Source organism: Anabrus simplex, chromosome 2 (assembly GCF_040414725.1).
Source record: "Anabrus simplex isolate iqAnaSimp1 chromosome 2, ASM4041472v1, whole genome shotgun sequence".
Taxonomy (NCBI): domain Eukaryota; kingdom Metazoa; phylum Arthropoda; class Insecta; order Orthoptera; family Tettigoniidae; genus Anabrus; species Anabrus simplex.
Genome location: NC_090266.1, coordinates 991627880 through 991644642, shown reverse-complemented (window position 1 = coordinate 991644642; position 16763 = coordinate 991627880). Strand labels below are relative to the sequence as shown.

The 16763-nt window shown below is 38.8% G+C and overlaps 1 protein-coding gene across 1 annotated transcript in view; it reads left to right on the top strand.

Moving 5' to 3' along the window:
- RhoGAP19D (Rho GTPase activating protein at 19D) overlaps positions 1–16763 on the top strand; it is a 528281-nt gene that overhangs the window by 393272 nt on the left and 118246 nt on the right. Inside the window, exons 25-26 of the mRNA XM_068226072.1 lie at positions 6708–6868; positions 11753–11925. Coding sequence (XP_068082173.1) covers positions 6708–6868; positions 11753–11925 — 334 coding nt within the window. The remainder of the gene's footprint in view (positions 1–6707; positions 6869–11752; positions 11926–16763) is intronic.

The window sequence follows — 16763 nt, the reverse complement described above, 5'->3', positions numbered from 1 at the left end:
ACTACAACTTAGGGCATGGAATCGTACCAGACACAGTTTAAGGATTCCAAGAGAAAACATTAAAGCAATATAATTGCATAGTTACAATGACGAAGATGATATCAAATAAATAATGTGAGAAAAGCCACGCAGAAAGTACTAGTGAAATACATGGCGGAAATAATTTCCGAATGACACAAATTTCTATAGCACGAATGCAGATTCGAAATATGGTTGGGGAGAGCTAAAAACTCGTCACCAACATGACATTTGTGATGAAGTTTATCGATTCAAATTTAGTGGTATGATGTACAGCAGGCCACTTCATACACGTGCCAAGATATTACATAAAATTCCTCTGAAAAAAGGAGAAATTAAAATATTACCCTAGTCAATAAATTCAATACATATTAAAAACACTTAAAAGATACAGGTTTCGGCCAATATTGAGGCTCTTCAGCCACATATGAAAACAATGAATGAAATAAAATGGAAAAATATATATCATATGATGTAAACTGAAACTAATTGAAAACTTGACAAAAAATTAATATTGACGAAAGGTGACAAAAATTAAAATTCTTCTCCAAGAAACATATGTCTGGGCACTTAACGAATCACTCCTCAAATGTTGGAGACAATACATTCTTGTTGTGTAAATCTATCAAAGTTAAAAAATAAAAGACAACCATTGATGATTAATATGTAAAGCAGCACACTTGGTGGAACAATAATTGTGGAAAACAAGGTTTTCCTTTTGAGTCAACACGGAACATTAGGCAGAAAAGTTGACAGATAACTGCTGTGACGTTCTATTAAACTCAATAAAGAAAGAATATAAAGTTAGGGGAAAAAGGGAAGAAAGAAAGTAAAATGAGCATGTAAAGACTATGTAAAGAGTCACCAAAAATGTTACTTGTTGAAGATAAAATGTAGAATGTATGCTAAACAAAGTATGCGCTACAGTGGGATCTCCCCAACTGTTGGGTCGGGTCAGCTGTCAGCCAAGGAGAACAGGGGAAGGGGAGAGGGGTTAGGGGGAGGTAAAGGAGAGGAGGAAATTTAGCAGGGAAAGTAGGGAGATGCAGGAGAAATTTTAGCTTTTTTACGTTTGTTAAAAATTATTAAAGCCTCGGTAAGAATGCTGGACTGCCTCAAAATGTCATTTTAAGTTATAAGCAGGATTGTTTCTTTGGTCTAAATGTTGAAAATATTTTCGTAGATGCAGATGGCATTGCTAGTTAAATTGCTTCCAGTTAATCATAGTCTTCCTGTTCTTTTATGTTTGTTATGAAACATGGCCCAATTCCTTGACTATCCTTGCATTGTCAAAGGGAATATCCTGATACACATTTTACTACCTACAATCTGATATCCTTGCATGTTATTGCACGGCCCCTGTACTGTGTTTATTATTATAATTATATTATATTTGCCTTTATTTGAAGTGGCAAAGTTAGGACTCATGGTCCTCTCTTACACTTAACCACACTTCATTAACATTGTACATATGAGAGCAATATTCATAATGTTATCTTTAAACTACCATTACAAACTATGAAACAAAATAACATAAACTCTATAAATATTCTTAGTCATGTCTTAAAACTATCGTTACAAATTAAAAGTTGATGACACAAAATACCATAAGCACAGTAAACTTACATTCATACACACATTCACTCTACCGGATTCATTCAGCTTGGCGGCACACATCGAGGAGATGCTCACGGCAAGACAACTTAAAGGAATTTAAGGATTTTATGGCTCTAATGTTGTGGAGGAGAGAATACCATATTCTAGCTCCATTTGCAACAAAGGAACGGCTAAATGCTGCTGACCTGCTGAGAGGGATAGCAAGTGTACTGCCGGAGCGTGTGTTATGCTGGTGGAAAGAGGATAGGAAATTGAGTTGTGAGGATAAGTAGTATGGTATATTCTCTTTTAATACTCGAAAGATTAATACTGCCACGTGGAGGTTTCTATATTGTTCAAATTTTAAAAGGGAAAATTGTCTATGATAAGGGGTAACATGAACATCATTAGCGTAAGGAAAAGATAAATCTAATACACGAGTTCATAGCACGTTGTAATCGGTTTAGTTGTTCTCTCGTGGCATCAATTAGTACTACGTCACAGTAGGAAAATATAGGGAGGGTAAGAGTATTTATAAGCCTAATTCTCATGTTTAGTGGCAGCATATTTTGATGATATTTTAGTGGGTGAAGGGACGCACATTTTTTTCTACAGATATTTAGAATGTGCTCTCCCCAGTTAAGATTCTCGTTTATAATTACACCAAGATTTCTTAGAGTTTTCGTACGGAATAATTTTACCAGATAAAGTTAGTGGAGGAATGTTTTTGTTTTTTGCCGCACTGATTTGTTTCATCTGCCCAACAATAATAGCTTTAGATTTTGATGGATTAATTAAAATACAGTTTTCATGAGCGTATGCACAGATATTATTTAAGTCAGAGTTCATATAACCTATTGCTTGATTGATGTCTGAATTTTGGAATAATAATAGATCTGTAGATTGTCAGCATACAAGTGGTATTTACAGTGTCTTAGCCATGTCGATATATTGTTAATATAGATAACAAAGAGAAGTGGTCCAAGTACAGAGCCTTGTGGTACTCCTGAATATTTCATTACTCATTCGGATGACCTATTCTGAAGAATTACGCGTTGTTTTCATTCCATAAGATATGAGAGGAAGAATTCTAGAGCTGTCTGTCCAAGGTGAAGCTATTTCAATTTAGCAACCAGTACGTCTCTATTTACTGTGTCAAAAGCGCTGCTAAAATCAAGAAGTGTAAGTAACGTCACCTGCCTTTCGTCCATAGCACATCTCATGTCGTCGGTAACTTTCAGCAGGGCAGTGGCCGTACTGTGTCCCTTTTTGAAACCCGATTGTAAAGGGTCAAGTAGTTTGTATTTATTTAAATAGTCAGTTAATTGCACGTGTACTATGCGTTCAAGAGGCATGGAGAGAGGTGAAAGTATGCAAACAGATCGATAATCTGTTATAAGTACAGGTGAGGAAGTTTTGAGAACAGGATTTATAATGGCATTTTTCCACATTTTTGGAAAGAGGCCACTTGTGAGGCACGTGTTGTATATATGAGTAATGGCTGGAAGAATAATGTCAATGATGTGTTGTATTATGAGTATGGGTATTTCATCAGGTCCTACAGCAGATGATGTGATTGATAATACCTCGCGTTTCACGTCAATCTCTGTGACTTCGCGAAATTCAAAGAATGGCCTATTTGGTGGTGGCTGGTTCAGAAGAGATTTTATAGTCTGTGATATTGTGTGTATTTCCGGTTTAATTTTTATTTCAGAAAAATGAGCATTCAATCTCTCCAGAGAGATGTCTGGATTACATGGCTGGGGCAAAGCTTTCCCAATTCCAATGGAACGAAATTGTTTCCAAGTGTTTGACACATTTAAATTTCCAGCCAGGTGATAGTAAAAAAGAAAATTTCTTATTTTGAATTATTACTTTAATTCTATTCCGAAGTGTCTGATACTGTTCAAGCGCACTGGAAGAGTGTGTGCGTCTGTAGAGCCGGTGTAATGCGTCACAACAGTCATTCCTATAATTGTTGAGCTTGTGGACTGTAGGTCAGCCGTGTTGGCACAGATGAAGGCTGGTGTTTTGAGAACATAACCCAGCCATAGGGAAGCCTTCCTGCTTCTACTACTAGGCGATGGACCAACAAGCCTTGTCGGGAACATGCTCAAGAATCAAAGAGGTATTCTCTTCTGCAGAGAAAGATTAGGCCCTTCCTTGCAGCTGTTACACAGAGGGCTTTCCTTTTTCTTCCTTTTCTGGTGTGGTACAGATGTTCTAGAACACTTTGAAAACTGTTTCTATGTCCCTTACATGTGATTCTGTATATTTCCAACTCGGAAGAAGTGCGCATTTAACTTACACAATATTTCACAACATTAAAAGACAAAGCTCTTGGCTTACGAGTTTCGTGCAACATCAAATGTTCTAAATCCTTCTTTGGATTATTCTGCTATTTCTATTATTATTATTATTATTATTATTATTATTATTATTATTGTTACCGTGTTTTTGGTGGTAGTTATGTGTGAAAGAAGGTGCTGGGTGGTGAATAGATCTCAAGCTACTAAAGTGAAATTAATTTTAAAATTTAACAAGGTTATATTTTCTTTTCAAAATTAGGTAACAACAAATAGAACAGGTACTTAGTAGCCGAAACACAATTGAAAAATACATTTACATAGGTACCCCATTTGGGGCTTCAAAAGTCAGAAACATAATTCTTGGGCAATCAGCTCAGTTTTACCCCAAACACAATTTTAACAGAGGGGCAGAAAACCCCATTCATACCTAGGAGCCCTTGCTCCAAATTACACTGAAAAGCCTCCTTGAGGCATACAATATACCATTTTCAAAAGAGCCACTCGCTCTCAATTTTAAGCCTCTCCCAGGCCACACCAAACTCCACCTTTAAGCTGTCCTCAAAGGACATATACACAGGGGTAAAATACCCAACCTACTGAGGTCTATTAAATGACAAGAAGGTTAATTAAATGACCTCTAAAACAATTTGAGAGGAGGCGAACTTGCACTCCTAATACACTTTGATTAAGACCTACTTGGCGCTAGGCCGTTAATACAAGGGCTAATCCCATACTAAAGAGGTGACTTAAGAAGAGAACAATTTGTTTTACGTTAACGAAGAATAGATTGAGAAAACTAAGTTCACCTCACAACAATATGAGTGGGAGCTCGAGAGGGTTAGCACTCTCTATCCCAATATGAAGCTTTAAAAGAGAATATATGAAAAGAGTAGTTACATTTTAGAAAAAGGTTACATGGTTGAACGCTTAGAACCCGCCCCGAAAGTTAAACTGCTGAGCTAGCAAAGAAAGAAGTTATTAATCGGCCATTACCTTGTTGTTGACCGCTGCCGAAGAAAGAGGCGCTTCCCGCCTCCTGCTATGTACTTAACACACTGAAAGATGGAACAGAAGTGGCACGGAGACCCAAAAATCAGCAGTTTATAACCTCTCGTGGAAGGTTCTAGGCGTTAGGGGAATGAAAACACCCGCCCACAATTATTTTATTGGCTAGGACCCCGCAATCGATTCAAGTTGGGGGAAGATACATCTGATTGGATAGAAATTAATTTAAGAAATTCGGGATTGGCTACATGCAAAACAAGGGGAAAGAGAGGGGTATACAGCCAACTTAAACAATAACAGAAAGAAATTTAGCAAAGAACAAACATTTGAAATAAAAATTTCTTCAACAAAATAGTTCTTTGACTCCGCACTAGGTTGCACTATTGTTGATCTTCAGTAGTGTCCTCTAGAAGAGAAAGTTCACACTTCTTACTTCAAGCTAAACAAAAACACATCAAAAGTGACACAGTTCAAAAACTCAAAATTTTCCACGTGGTGACATCTTCTGAGAAAGTAGAGAATTAATAGAGTAGATAAAGTTCAACCTTCCTCCAGAAGAGGAGTTTCAACTGGCGCAACTTTTAAATAAACGGTGTAGAGGTGTACCGCCCGGTACAATTATTATTATTATTATTATTATTATTTTATTGTTGTTGTTGTTGTTGTTGTTATTTATGAATTATAAATTATAGACATATACAAACTCTCTTGTAATTTCCCTTCGTATATACGTGCGTTTATGTGCCTGCTACTTTTCAAATCACAGGCTTTATACTCTGGAGGCCGCGGATTCGAATCCCATTCGAGTCCATTCACTCACTCTGTTATATGCGAAAGGTGCGTCGTGAACCGCCATTCACGACAGGTCTTAAGCAATGAAGTAATGTTTTCCTGAGGAGATGCGAAGCAGATGCAAATATACTGTGAACCTAACACCAGGTATGGTGTTAAATAGCGTGCCACTTCTCACAGAAGTGGTCATTTTAGTGTTCATTGCTGGTGTTGGTTTACCTCGCACATTACTAGGATACTGTTCATAATTCTGGGAACTCTCAATGCAGAGATTTACGAACGGCATTCAAGTCTGTGGTTGATCCTAGCATTGGACGTAATTTATCCCCAAGAACAAAATGTTAGCTTCCAGCAGGATAATCACCCAGTTCATACCTGAAAGGCAGCTCAGCAATGATTTGCTTCGCAGGCAAGGATTGAGGTGATGTCTTGACCTTGGAATAGTCCTGACCTGAACCCAGGTCCATATGTAGAATATAGGACACACCTGTGCAGTCGTTTATTTTACACACACATGCCTTTCAGTTAAACTCAAACACCTCTCTTTATTCCCTCACCATACAGACTACCAGCAATAAGTTGTGGTGTGGAATTTTTTAGCTCTGTTTTAAAAACCTACGTAAATATTTAACCTTTACTGAGTACTCAATGCACAATAAAAATATGCAGGTTAAAAGTTCATGAATGAGCCTTTTGGGTTGTTGGAGATCAACAAAACCCATCAAATTGAAAGAAATCAAGAGAACTCTTTAATCTGCAGGTGGTGAACTAAATTGTAGAGAATTGGTCCCTTGGAAACTCTGAGTGGGTAGGAAATTTGATGAGCAGCTTATAAATCTCAAAATAGCTTCTACCCAAACTATTCTGAGGGAACTGAGTGAACATTAATGTGCTAGTCATCTCTTATTTAAAGAGATTTAAGATATTGTCTCATTTGTATTATTGGCTTTTTTGAAGACTTAAAATGTATATCTCAATTTCAATCAGGTTTGAGCAAGAAACTAAAGCTATGCTCCAGCGTGACCAAACAAGGCACAGACACGAACAACTTGAAGCTGAGAAACTCCGTATTGAGCATCAACTGCAACAGGCCAAGAAAGATCTAGAAACTGATGATACTCTGGATAAAATTGCAGACAGTATCTCTGGTAAGCATAGTTTTGATTGTATGGATAAAATTCCCATCAAATCTAACTTCCTACTTCATGTCTTTTGCTTTTATTTTTGTGATTTCATTAATAACTTCATTGACTGTACAGAGATTATTGCAAGTATAGTGGTTCTGGATTTGCAGATATATTAATATATACTGCCTTGTTAAGCACAATACATAGGTTTAGTGTGGTATGAAGTTCAGGTTCTTACTTTTTTTTTAATCATTGCTTGTAAACTTTTGCCTTCTGTATCTTTGCATGTATAGTTTTGCCTCATCTTGTTTTGCTCTTCAGTGACTTCCATCTCTGTCCTGCTACATGTGGATCAATTTTTGGAAATGGTGCAAAAGAGACTGATAATTAATTGCTGACCATGGTTCCACTGTATCAGTTCATAACATGAGACATCACAAATGTTGCACAATTTACTTTCATAATACTAACATTACCTGTTGGCATTTACTCCATCTGGTGTGGAATCCATAAACTGAGATAGGATTGACATCTGAGATTTCCAAAAAATATTGACAGTAAGGAAGTGTGCCAGAAAATTTGGGGAAGAAAAGTGATGTTTGTAATTAGAGCCCATAATTTTAACTACTAATAGGTTAGAACAAAAACTGACTCGGCCCACTTTGCAGGTATGTAATAGGGCATTGAATAAATGTTAAGGGGTTCAACAGGCTATATCCCTGATATTTATGCAAATCTCATGGCAGAACTATCAAGCAGGCTCAAATAAACTTGCTACTGGTTTAAATAAGTTTACATCTTGGTGTTTAAACATTTAAGCTTTTGTGAAGATGCTAAGAAAGGATCAGAACTCGAGAAGAAACAGGAAGGTAATTTAGTGCCTTTAGATCTCTCTAAGGGATGGTTATTACAAAAACCCTCATACTGAAGCTTTAAAATAAATACATCCTTTAAAAAAAAAATGTGTACGTCAAGTTGATTTCACTACTACTAATTGTGAACTTGCTGAACTACTTGCTCAGTTTCCACATAAGTAAATTCCACCCAGCCAGTAAATGATCTGTATACAGTTAAGAGTTTCAACCACTCCACACTAATTTTTTTTTTAAAAGCAAGAACTAATTTTATCATAAATCTTAACTTCATTATCATTCTTATAGTAAAATCCTGATTGTCAATCCAAGATTTCCTTTGGGGACTGGTTATGTAGCATTCTTGTTTACATGCTTGCCTTCTGTGATCAAGGTTACGAATTCAGTTCTCTGTGCAGTTGGTTGGCATTTAAGAGTAAGAGACCTCTATCAGTAGATCTATGTTTACCTCCTTTCAGGACAAAATTCCAGCACTCTTGTACCCCTAATAAAACTTGTTTGCTACTTTGGTCATTTGTCTCTTCTGGATGTATAAAACATCTTAGAAGTTCATTGAACTAATTCCATTGTGTGGAGTCATTTTTTTACAATGTCTTTTGAATATTTTACCTGGTATATGGCCATCGGAGAATTTTGTCAATTGTCGTTACGGTCTTGATTCTTCTTCATCTTCATCCATTTCACTCATCCAGCTTCAGCTGGTTTGGGATGTTTATGGCACCTTTCCATCTTCCTCTATCCACCCACCACTGTTTCTCCTTTACTGTGTTCCAATACGAGTGTCTTCTAATTATACTATTCTTGATCATTTTCAACCACTTCAGTCTGGGTCTCCATCTTGCCCTTCCTCCTCCTATCTGGGTCTGTATCATTTGTTTTGGCATCCTTCTTCCTTCCATCCTCTTAACATGTCCAGACCATCTAAATTTATCTCTCTCCCTTCTGTAGTAAAGCTTTTCTACTGCTATATACATCATCTTCCAACTCTCATGTAAATCCTTCCCTTCTTTTCTTCACGTACCACTTTCTTGCACCTTCTGTTAATCCTGATGGTTTGGTTTACTTTCTTCCATTTTATCTCTATTCTATAATTGCCTTTCTTTCTTTTTAACTACTTGGTTTAGTCTCCCATTCCACCATGGGGTGTGTCTTTCACTCTTTCAGCTATTCTGTCACAAGCATTCTCTGCACAGCTTACAAATTCTTTCTTGAGAAAGTTCCATTCCACTGTCACACTCTCTGCCTCAGTTCTGGGTATGTGTTGTTTCAGTTTATATTGGATTTTTTTGTTTACTTCCATATCTTTTAATTTCCATGCTCTTTATTTTCTTCTTCACTATTTTTCTTACTATCATTTTTTTCCCATCACTACTCTGTGGTCTCCATCAGAGGCAGTAGTAATGATTGAAAAGCAAGAGAATTTTTCCTGGTCCAATGACTAGTTTTTTAATTTTCAACATGCAGACACAAGGAGCAGAATTTGCCAAGTTTGTTTAGTGCAATGTTGACAAAGCAGACTTGTGGTCAGAGTTAATGGTGTGGGAAGGATTACTTGGCTGGGTTGGGCAGGTACCTTACATTGTACATATATCAGCTTTGAATGCTTCAGTATGTCTGGATCATGTTTCATAGACTTATTACAGCTGAAGCTAATGCTGTTGTCCATGGTGAGTCACGATGCTTGATGCAGGGTTTGAGAGTTGCTGATAGTTTGTAACTCATACCATAGGCTTTGTCAAGGTTGCATGACTGGAAGACAGGAAAGGCTGATCAATTTATGCTTAGGGCCAGACTGTGGTGCGAAGTGCTGCTGGGGTAGTGCAGGACACTTCTTGTTGTGTAGCAGGGTCAATTGTTAAAAGTTACATGAACTACAAACATCTTTTCTGTTAAAGTTTGTGTGTTGCATATTTCTACAACTTCTCTTATTTTTCTTTGGTAGAAGTGACTGCTGAAGGCTAGAAGTTTAATTTCATTGAGTAGGAAGAGTGTCAACAGTCTAATGAGCATCCTACTGTGACTGATGTTGACGATTAATTGAAGCATGTGTGTTTTAAATGTTCAGTTAGCCTTGTATGGGATCTTGTCCGGCTGGTAATTTAAAACATTCAGCTCTGATGGGAAGGTGATTACAGAATACCATGTGGCTGTAAACTGGATTACGTAGAGAAGGTTGACAGGACACATGAAATTCACATCAACTAGCCCTCAAAATCATCCATACCAGAATACAAATTAAGACTGCTGGCACTCACCCTACAAGTATTTGATGAAACGGAGCTTGTAGCCTTGAGCCATTACTTCCCCAAAGGAGGGAGAAAAGAATTAGGGAAGCTGTGGAAAAAAAACAAAAAAAAAAAACAACCCCAACTTTAATGGAGATGATTTAAGTCTATCCAACTTCTTTATACTGGCTTTACAAAAAAATAAGTACAGTACTGTTAATACAAACGGTTACCTGTGTGACCCCGGATGGCAGCACCATTCCTCTGTAGTCTAGTTCCCAATCATAGTCTTAAGCCAGTCGTTCAGTCTTGTCTAAGCCTACTGTAAGGATGATGAAATGTTGGCACATCACAAACACAGGACATGGCACTACAGCCTGACTTAATAACGAACATCTCTTCTCAGCTGCAGGGTCATCGGAACACATGAACTACTAATGTCAACTAGCTTGCAAAATCATCCATACCAGATTACTAATGAACTGTTGGCACTCGTCCTACAAATATTCAGTGAAACAGAACTTGCAGCCTTCAGCCACCAAAAAAAAAAAAAAAAAATCAGGGAAGCTGTGGAAATACAAGAAATCCCCAATAACTTTATTAAATCAGATTTTCTGTAATCAATGAAATGATATGAAGACAGGTGAAATTGAATAGTAATCTGGAAATTTGTTTTCATTATAGAATGGAGCTTATGGTTAGACAATGTTCAGTGCATGAATCATCTCCATGTCGTTTCAGGAAAGTATGCATGACTTCACTGTAGTCACATGGCCTTCAATCGCCAGGTCTTAACCCTATTGAGAACATTTCGGGTAAGGCCGAGCAAGAAGTTTACCACAGTACCTGAGACCTCTGCCTGTTTCCCTAATATTTGAATGGAACCCCTGCCTCAACCTATTGCAGCTATTTTGAAGGCAAGAAAGGGTTGCTCACTCGACTAGGTAGGCTTTCTAATAAAGCAGCTTCTCTATAATCATTGAAAAGGTATAAACACATGTGAAATTGAAAAATAATCTGGAAATTTGTATTCATAGAAAACTGAATGTTGAATTAAAATCTAATTTTTTCACTTCAGATAGATTGTGTATTAAAATAAAATCCACAACTATTGCTCCTTCTTTGTGTATTTCAGCACAGTGCTGAAAAAGAAACCACTTACTTCGTGCAAGTAAGACTGAAGTAAATTCTCAAATGTAGATTAAAATTAAATGCAAATAACCAGTATAATCAGTTTCCTGAGTGCTGAGAAATAGTTGACTAACTCTTTAGCATATGTGAAGCATGAAACTGGCAAATTGCAGTCCTTATCCTTTGTTAAATCTCACTGTAATGTTCACTCCACTCTATATGGAATGGATCCACTGTCTGCTTCTTCTAAACTTTTGTTTTTTCTGCAGGTAATCCCAGTATCTAGTTTTCCCTAAATTGTGTTGCATTGATGAATGAATTGGTTTGTGCTACGCTTTATAGTTGCTGTTATGATATAAAATTAGATTTTTGATGCCATAATGGGTGAAGAATTAAGTTCCAATTTCTGGTATAGAAACATTTTAAATTTCACCATGGATTCTTCAATGTAGTCCTAACTAAAATCTGTTCAAGTTTTGTTTGCCTGTTCCTCGAAACATTTTCATTCGGATGTAAGAAATCTCTTGTGTATAGATTGTTATAGTTCCTGCCTTGTTCGTCAGATTCTTCAGAAATCAAATTTCATACAGTGAGAAAAATAATGAAGTTAGTTTAATGGTACAATTTAAAAGACATTTTTGGACAGACTAATTAACTACTATTATTCTTTTTTCCAGACGTTCGAAAATCAAGACTGAAGCCTTCAGATGAAGATGTGCTACACCTTCAGCATCTTTCTCTGTTAGACAGAAGACCTGCCTTTGATGAAACTTCTGACCCCTCTTCAAATCCATATCATGTTGCGACTAGGTCAAGAATACGACAATCGTCTGGACTTGCAAGTTACATGGTTAGACTGTGCTTATGATAATAATTATAGTTGGCTGATTCATTTCAAATAAGTCTTCACTTTGTAATGGTTGCAGTTATTTTAAAATGTTAAGCAACAAGATTACAAAATCCGGATTGTGAGTTTGGCAAGGTCAGTCTCGTTATACTCTGCAGCCACAGCCTGAAAGTACAGTATTACACTATTTTATTCTGCTGTTTTCTTATTTTGTTTTCTCTCTCTCTCTCTCTCTCTCTCTCTCTCTCTCTCTCTCTCTCTCTCGCTCTCTCTCTCTCTAGGGATGGGATTTCTTGACTTCCTTGTTTTGTTTCTTCCTATGTATGTTTCATTTACTTATGTCTTCATAAAGTGGCGAAGTAAAGTCTCTTGGTCCTCTCGTACACTGAACCAACACTTTGCCCCACACATAGGTTACCAAGTCAACAGTAAGTGTGCTAATACCATATTTTCTCGATTAATTTATGCTTATGCATAATTAACGCACCCTGATTTAAAAGAAAGATTAATCTGATTAAAAGAAACACTTGTGTATTTTATGCACCCATTTTTTGGAATGTTTATCACACAGTTCAGGGCGTGTTTTGAAATATAGATATCGTAGTTTCAACCCTCGTATTTTTAAACCTGAGGATTGCACTATTTCTGTGTTGTGAGATGGTCATGACAATTGGTAGTTAAGTGAAAGAGCTGTGTTGGCCTGGTGCTGTGACCCACGGCTTCTGCAGTTCACTTATGTTTTGTGATATATCGTATGATAATGATTGTTAGAGCATCATGAGCAAGTATTCAAGTAATACTGCCTCGTCGTGACACCCCAATGGTATCCTTACCTTCTCGTGGTGGTGGGGTTTGTGTGGTCAAATTATTCTGTGAGCTATGCTGGCGGTGGTGTAGATATAGGTAGGGCCTCCCAAGCCGGACAGGTCAAAGATGATCATCCAGATTAAATGGGATAACCTGGTCCTCCAGGCTGCGGGTTGGGCATCAGGCTGAACCCCCACAAAACGATAAAAAGCACATTGTTCGGAAACTTAAACACAGAAAGAATTGTTAGAAATATTTTATGAGAAGTTGGAGCAAGTGTATGATAGGCTACCAAAATGTGGTGCTAAAACTGTTCTAGGGGATTGTAATGCTAAAGTAGGTAAAGAGAAAGAAAATCAATTTGTTGCAGGCTCTCATAGCAAACACTTAAATGCATCCGGGAGATAGCGGTTTCGAGCACCACTGTCGGCAGCCCTGAAGATGGTTTTCTGTGGTTTCCCATTTTCACACCAGACAAATGCTGGGGCTGTACCTTAAGACCACAGCCACTTCCTTCCCACTCCTAGGCCTTTCCTATCCCATCGTCACCATAAGACCTATCTGTGTCGGTGCGACGTAAAACAAATTATAATAAACAAAAGAAAAAGAGGGTTCCAACCGAAAATTAATATGCTGAAAGATGAGTTAGACAGTATGGTTGTAGGAAAGGGGGAAATTCTAGAAATATGGGCACAACATTTTGTAGGTTTGCTGTCAGGCAGTAAGTGAAGAAAGTAATGGAACAGCTAGAACAGGAGATGGACAAAAGGACCTGTTAAAAAAAGATGGTACAGAAGATACTATGGCACCTTCAGTTGATAAGGGAAGTAATCAAACAACTTGAGGATAATAAAGTTCCTGGGAAGGGTCATATAATGGCAGAAATGGTAAAACATGGATGTGAAATATTAGTAAGAAGGATACGTGAGATAGAGGGGTTTAGGGAAACCAGAAAAAAAGCTATCTGTTCCGTACATAAGAAGGGTTTACTTTTTCAGTGCAAAAACTGTAGAGGGATATTTCTCCCGAGTGTTATGTACAAAATACTCTCTATTGCTATAACTAAGAGTATGCAGAAGAATTTACTAAATCACCAGAAATAAACACACATAACAAGCAAACATACCATATACTTGCTACATCCTCCTAAACGACGAGGGTCGTTTTTACATCCACGACCACAACCCCCGCCCCTCATTCAACCAAGGACCACCAAGGTGGGTGAAAACTCAGATGCTAAAACCACACAGCAAACTTTTAATCAATATATCACTAACAACTGATAAACAAGAATACGCCAGTTACCATTCCCACAAGAAACCAGCGGCAATATCCAGTACTTCACATCAAAGCAATACCAACAGTGGTCAGTACCCAGACAGATCACCGTACAGGTGTACCATTTGCCGTTGGAACACTTAATAATTACTATACACCTCAGCCATGGTCTAATACCTCCTGCGAATGACTGAGCCAAACAACCCTTAACAGATACCACATAATACAGATACTAATTTAAATTTTAAATTCTTCTTCTATTATTATTTATTATCACCTCACATAAACTTTTGATTATTATACTTATATCCTAGACAGACCAGGTGAGGAGCGCAATAAAGCGCACTGGTACTGGTAATTAAGAGCAGCCTAGGGTGCCCTCACTGTTCTATTTGGCAGTGCTAGGGCAGCATCAAGCTGGTTTCAGGTCTGAAAGATCTACTATTGATCATATCTTCACAGTACATATGGTATTAGAGAAGACCTATGAATATAATGTACAACTGAGGCGTCTCTTCATGGACTTCAAACAGGCCTATGACAGAATAAAGTGGTCAGCGCTCTAGAAAACAAAGCAGAGTTGTGATTTCCTACAGAATCCAATAAGCCGGCCACGTGGTGTAGGGATAGCATGCCTGCCTCTTACCCGGAGGCCCTGGGTTCGATTCCTGGCCAGGTCAGGGATTTTTACCTGGGTCTAAGGGCTGGTTCAAGGTTCACTCAGCCTACAAGATTACACTTGAGGAGCTATCCTATAGTGAGATGGCGGCCCCAGTTTAGAAAGCCAAGAATAACAGCAGAGAGTGTTCGTCTTGCTGACCACACGACACCTCATAATCTGCAGGTCTTCTGGCTGAGCAGTGGTCGCTTGGAAGGCCATGGTCCTTTGAGGCTGTTGTGCCATGGGGTTAGTTTTTTTCTACATAAGCTAATAAAATTAACTAAAATAACCCTGGAGAACAGCAGAAGTCAGGTTGAAGTGCAAGGGTATCTCTCAAAGTCATTTTCAATGAAAGAAGTTCTAAGGCAGCGAGACTCCATTATTTCCAGTTGCATTTAACCTAGCACTGGAGACAGCAGTAAGAGCGATAAACACAAACCTAGGAGGCAATATATACAGTAGACTTGTACAAATCCTAACCTACGCAGATATCATGATCACTGGTAGAAGTGCAGAAGCACTAAAATCAGCATTCAGAGAATTTGAAACAGCTGCCAAAGTCCTTTGTTTAGAGATCATTGAACCAGAGTCTAAGTAAATGATAATTGAAGGGATAAGAAGTAACAGTGTGTGTCTCCATGTAGGAGGGTACACCTTTGAAGCAATAGACAGCTTCATATATCTTGGCTAGGTTGTAACATTAGAAAATAAAGTGGAGGCGGATATAACAAACAGCATTAAAGCTGCCAATAGAGCATACAGAGCAATTGTACGTTCATTTGCTTTCCATGTCGCTATTCCTATAGTTGACACCGATTTCTTCGGCTCCTTTTCGATAGTACATTATCGTGGGAGCCACACATGCGGCAGCTAAAAGTGCAATGCACCAAGAGCCTTAATCTCTTGAAGTTTCTTAGCAGCACTACTTGGGGAGCTGACTGCACAGTGCTCCTACGCTGCTATAGCGCACATATTTCATCCAGGTTAGACTACAGCAGTGCAGCATATGGCTCAGCAAGACCAAGCGTTCTTGCGAGTTTGAACAGCATCCATCACAGCGGGGTTACGTTGGGGACGGGAGCTTTTTGAACAAGCCCCATAGCTAGCCTGTTCGCTGACTTTGGTGTGCCACCTTTACACCTGAGGCGCCAGCAGCTCCTTCTGTCGTATGCTGCAAATTTGCGACAGATGCCACTTAACTCAAGCTCTTCTTGCATATTCAACAATGGACACCGTCGGCTGTACGCTGCTTGTCCTCGAGCAATGTGGCCGGTTGGAATACGCTTGGATAGCAGTCGCAGATTGTTTCACGTACCTTAGGTTCCTTGCCTTGTCAGACAACCAAGTGGGGTACCTCCGTGAGTAGTACGACGTCCTGAAATAATCCTGGATCTGCACACTGGCCCAAAGGAGAACACTGACCTTTCGATTTATCGGAGGCTCTTTCTGCCTGTTGTTGGCCGGTACCCAGGTTCAGTCGTCATTTACACGGATGGCTCGAGAACAGACACTGAAGTGGGCTGTGCATTCGTTGTCGACACTGATAGGTTTCTTTTTGCTCTCCTGGAAACCTGTAGTATCTACACAGGAGAGTTCTATGCTATCCGTGAAGCTCTTCAGTATACACTGTCTGATGAGCTCCGACACTTTCTTCTGTGTACCAACTCCTTGAGCTCGCTACAGTCTATTGATACCCGTTTCCCTCGGCACCGTCTGGCGCAGCGGATCCAGGACCTGTTGGCTGGGTGTTCGGATGCCGGCACCAGAATCACTTTTCTGTGGCTCCCAAGCCACATGGGTGTAGAGGGGAAACGAGTTAGCGGATAAGGCTGCCAAGGAGGCAGTAACATTGACCCTGTTACCTTACAAGGTTCCAGCAAGTGATATTCGCTCTCAGTTGAGACATTTGTTTATGTCCCATTGGGAGATGGAGTGGCAGGCCACTCCTCTTCCAAATAAGCTGAGAGCGATAAAAGGTACAACGACGGTATGGAGGACTTCCCTTCGAGCTTCTCGGAGGGAAGCAGTGGTAATATGTAGTCTTCGGATTCGTCACGGTATACTAACGCACTCCCATCTATTGAAAGGAAAACCC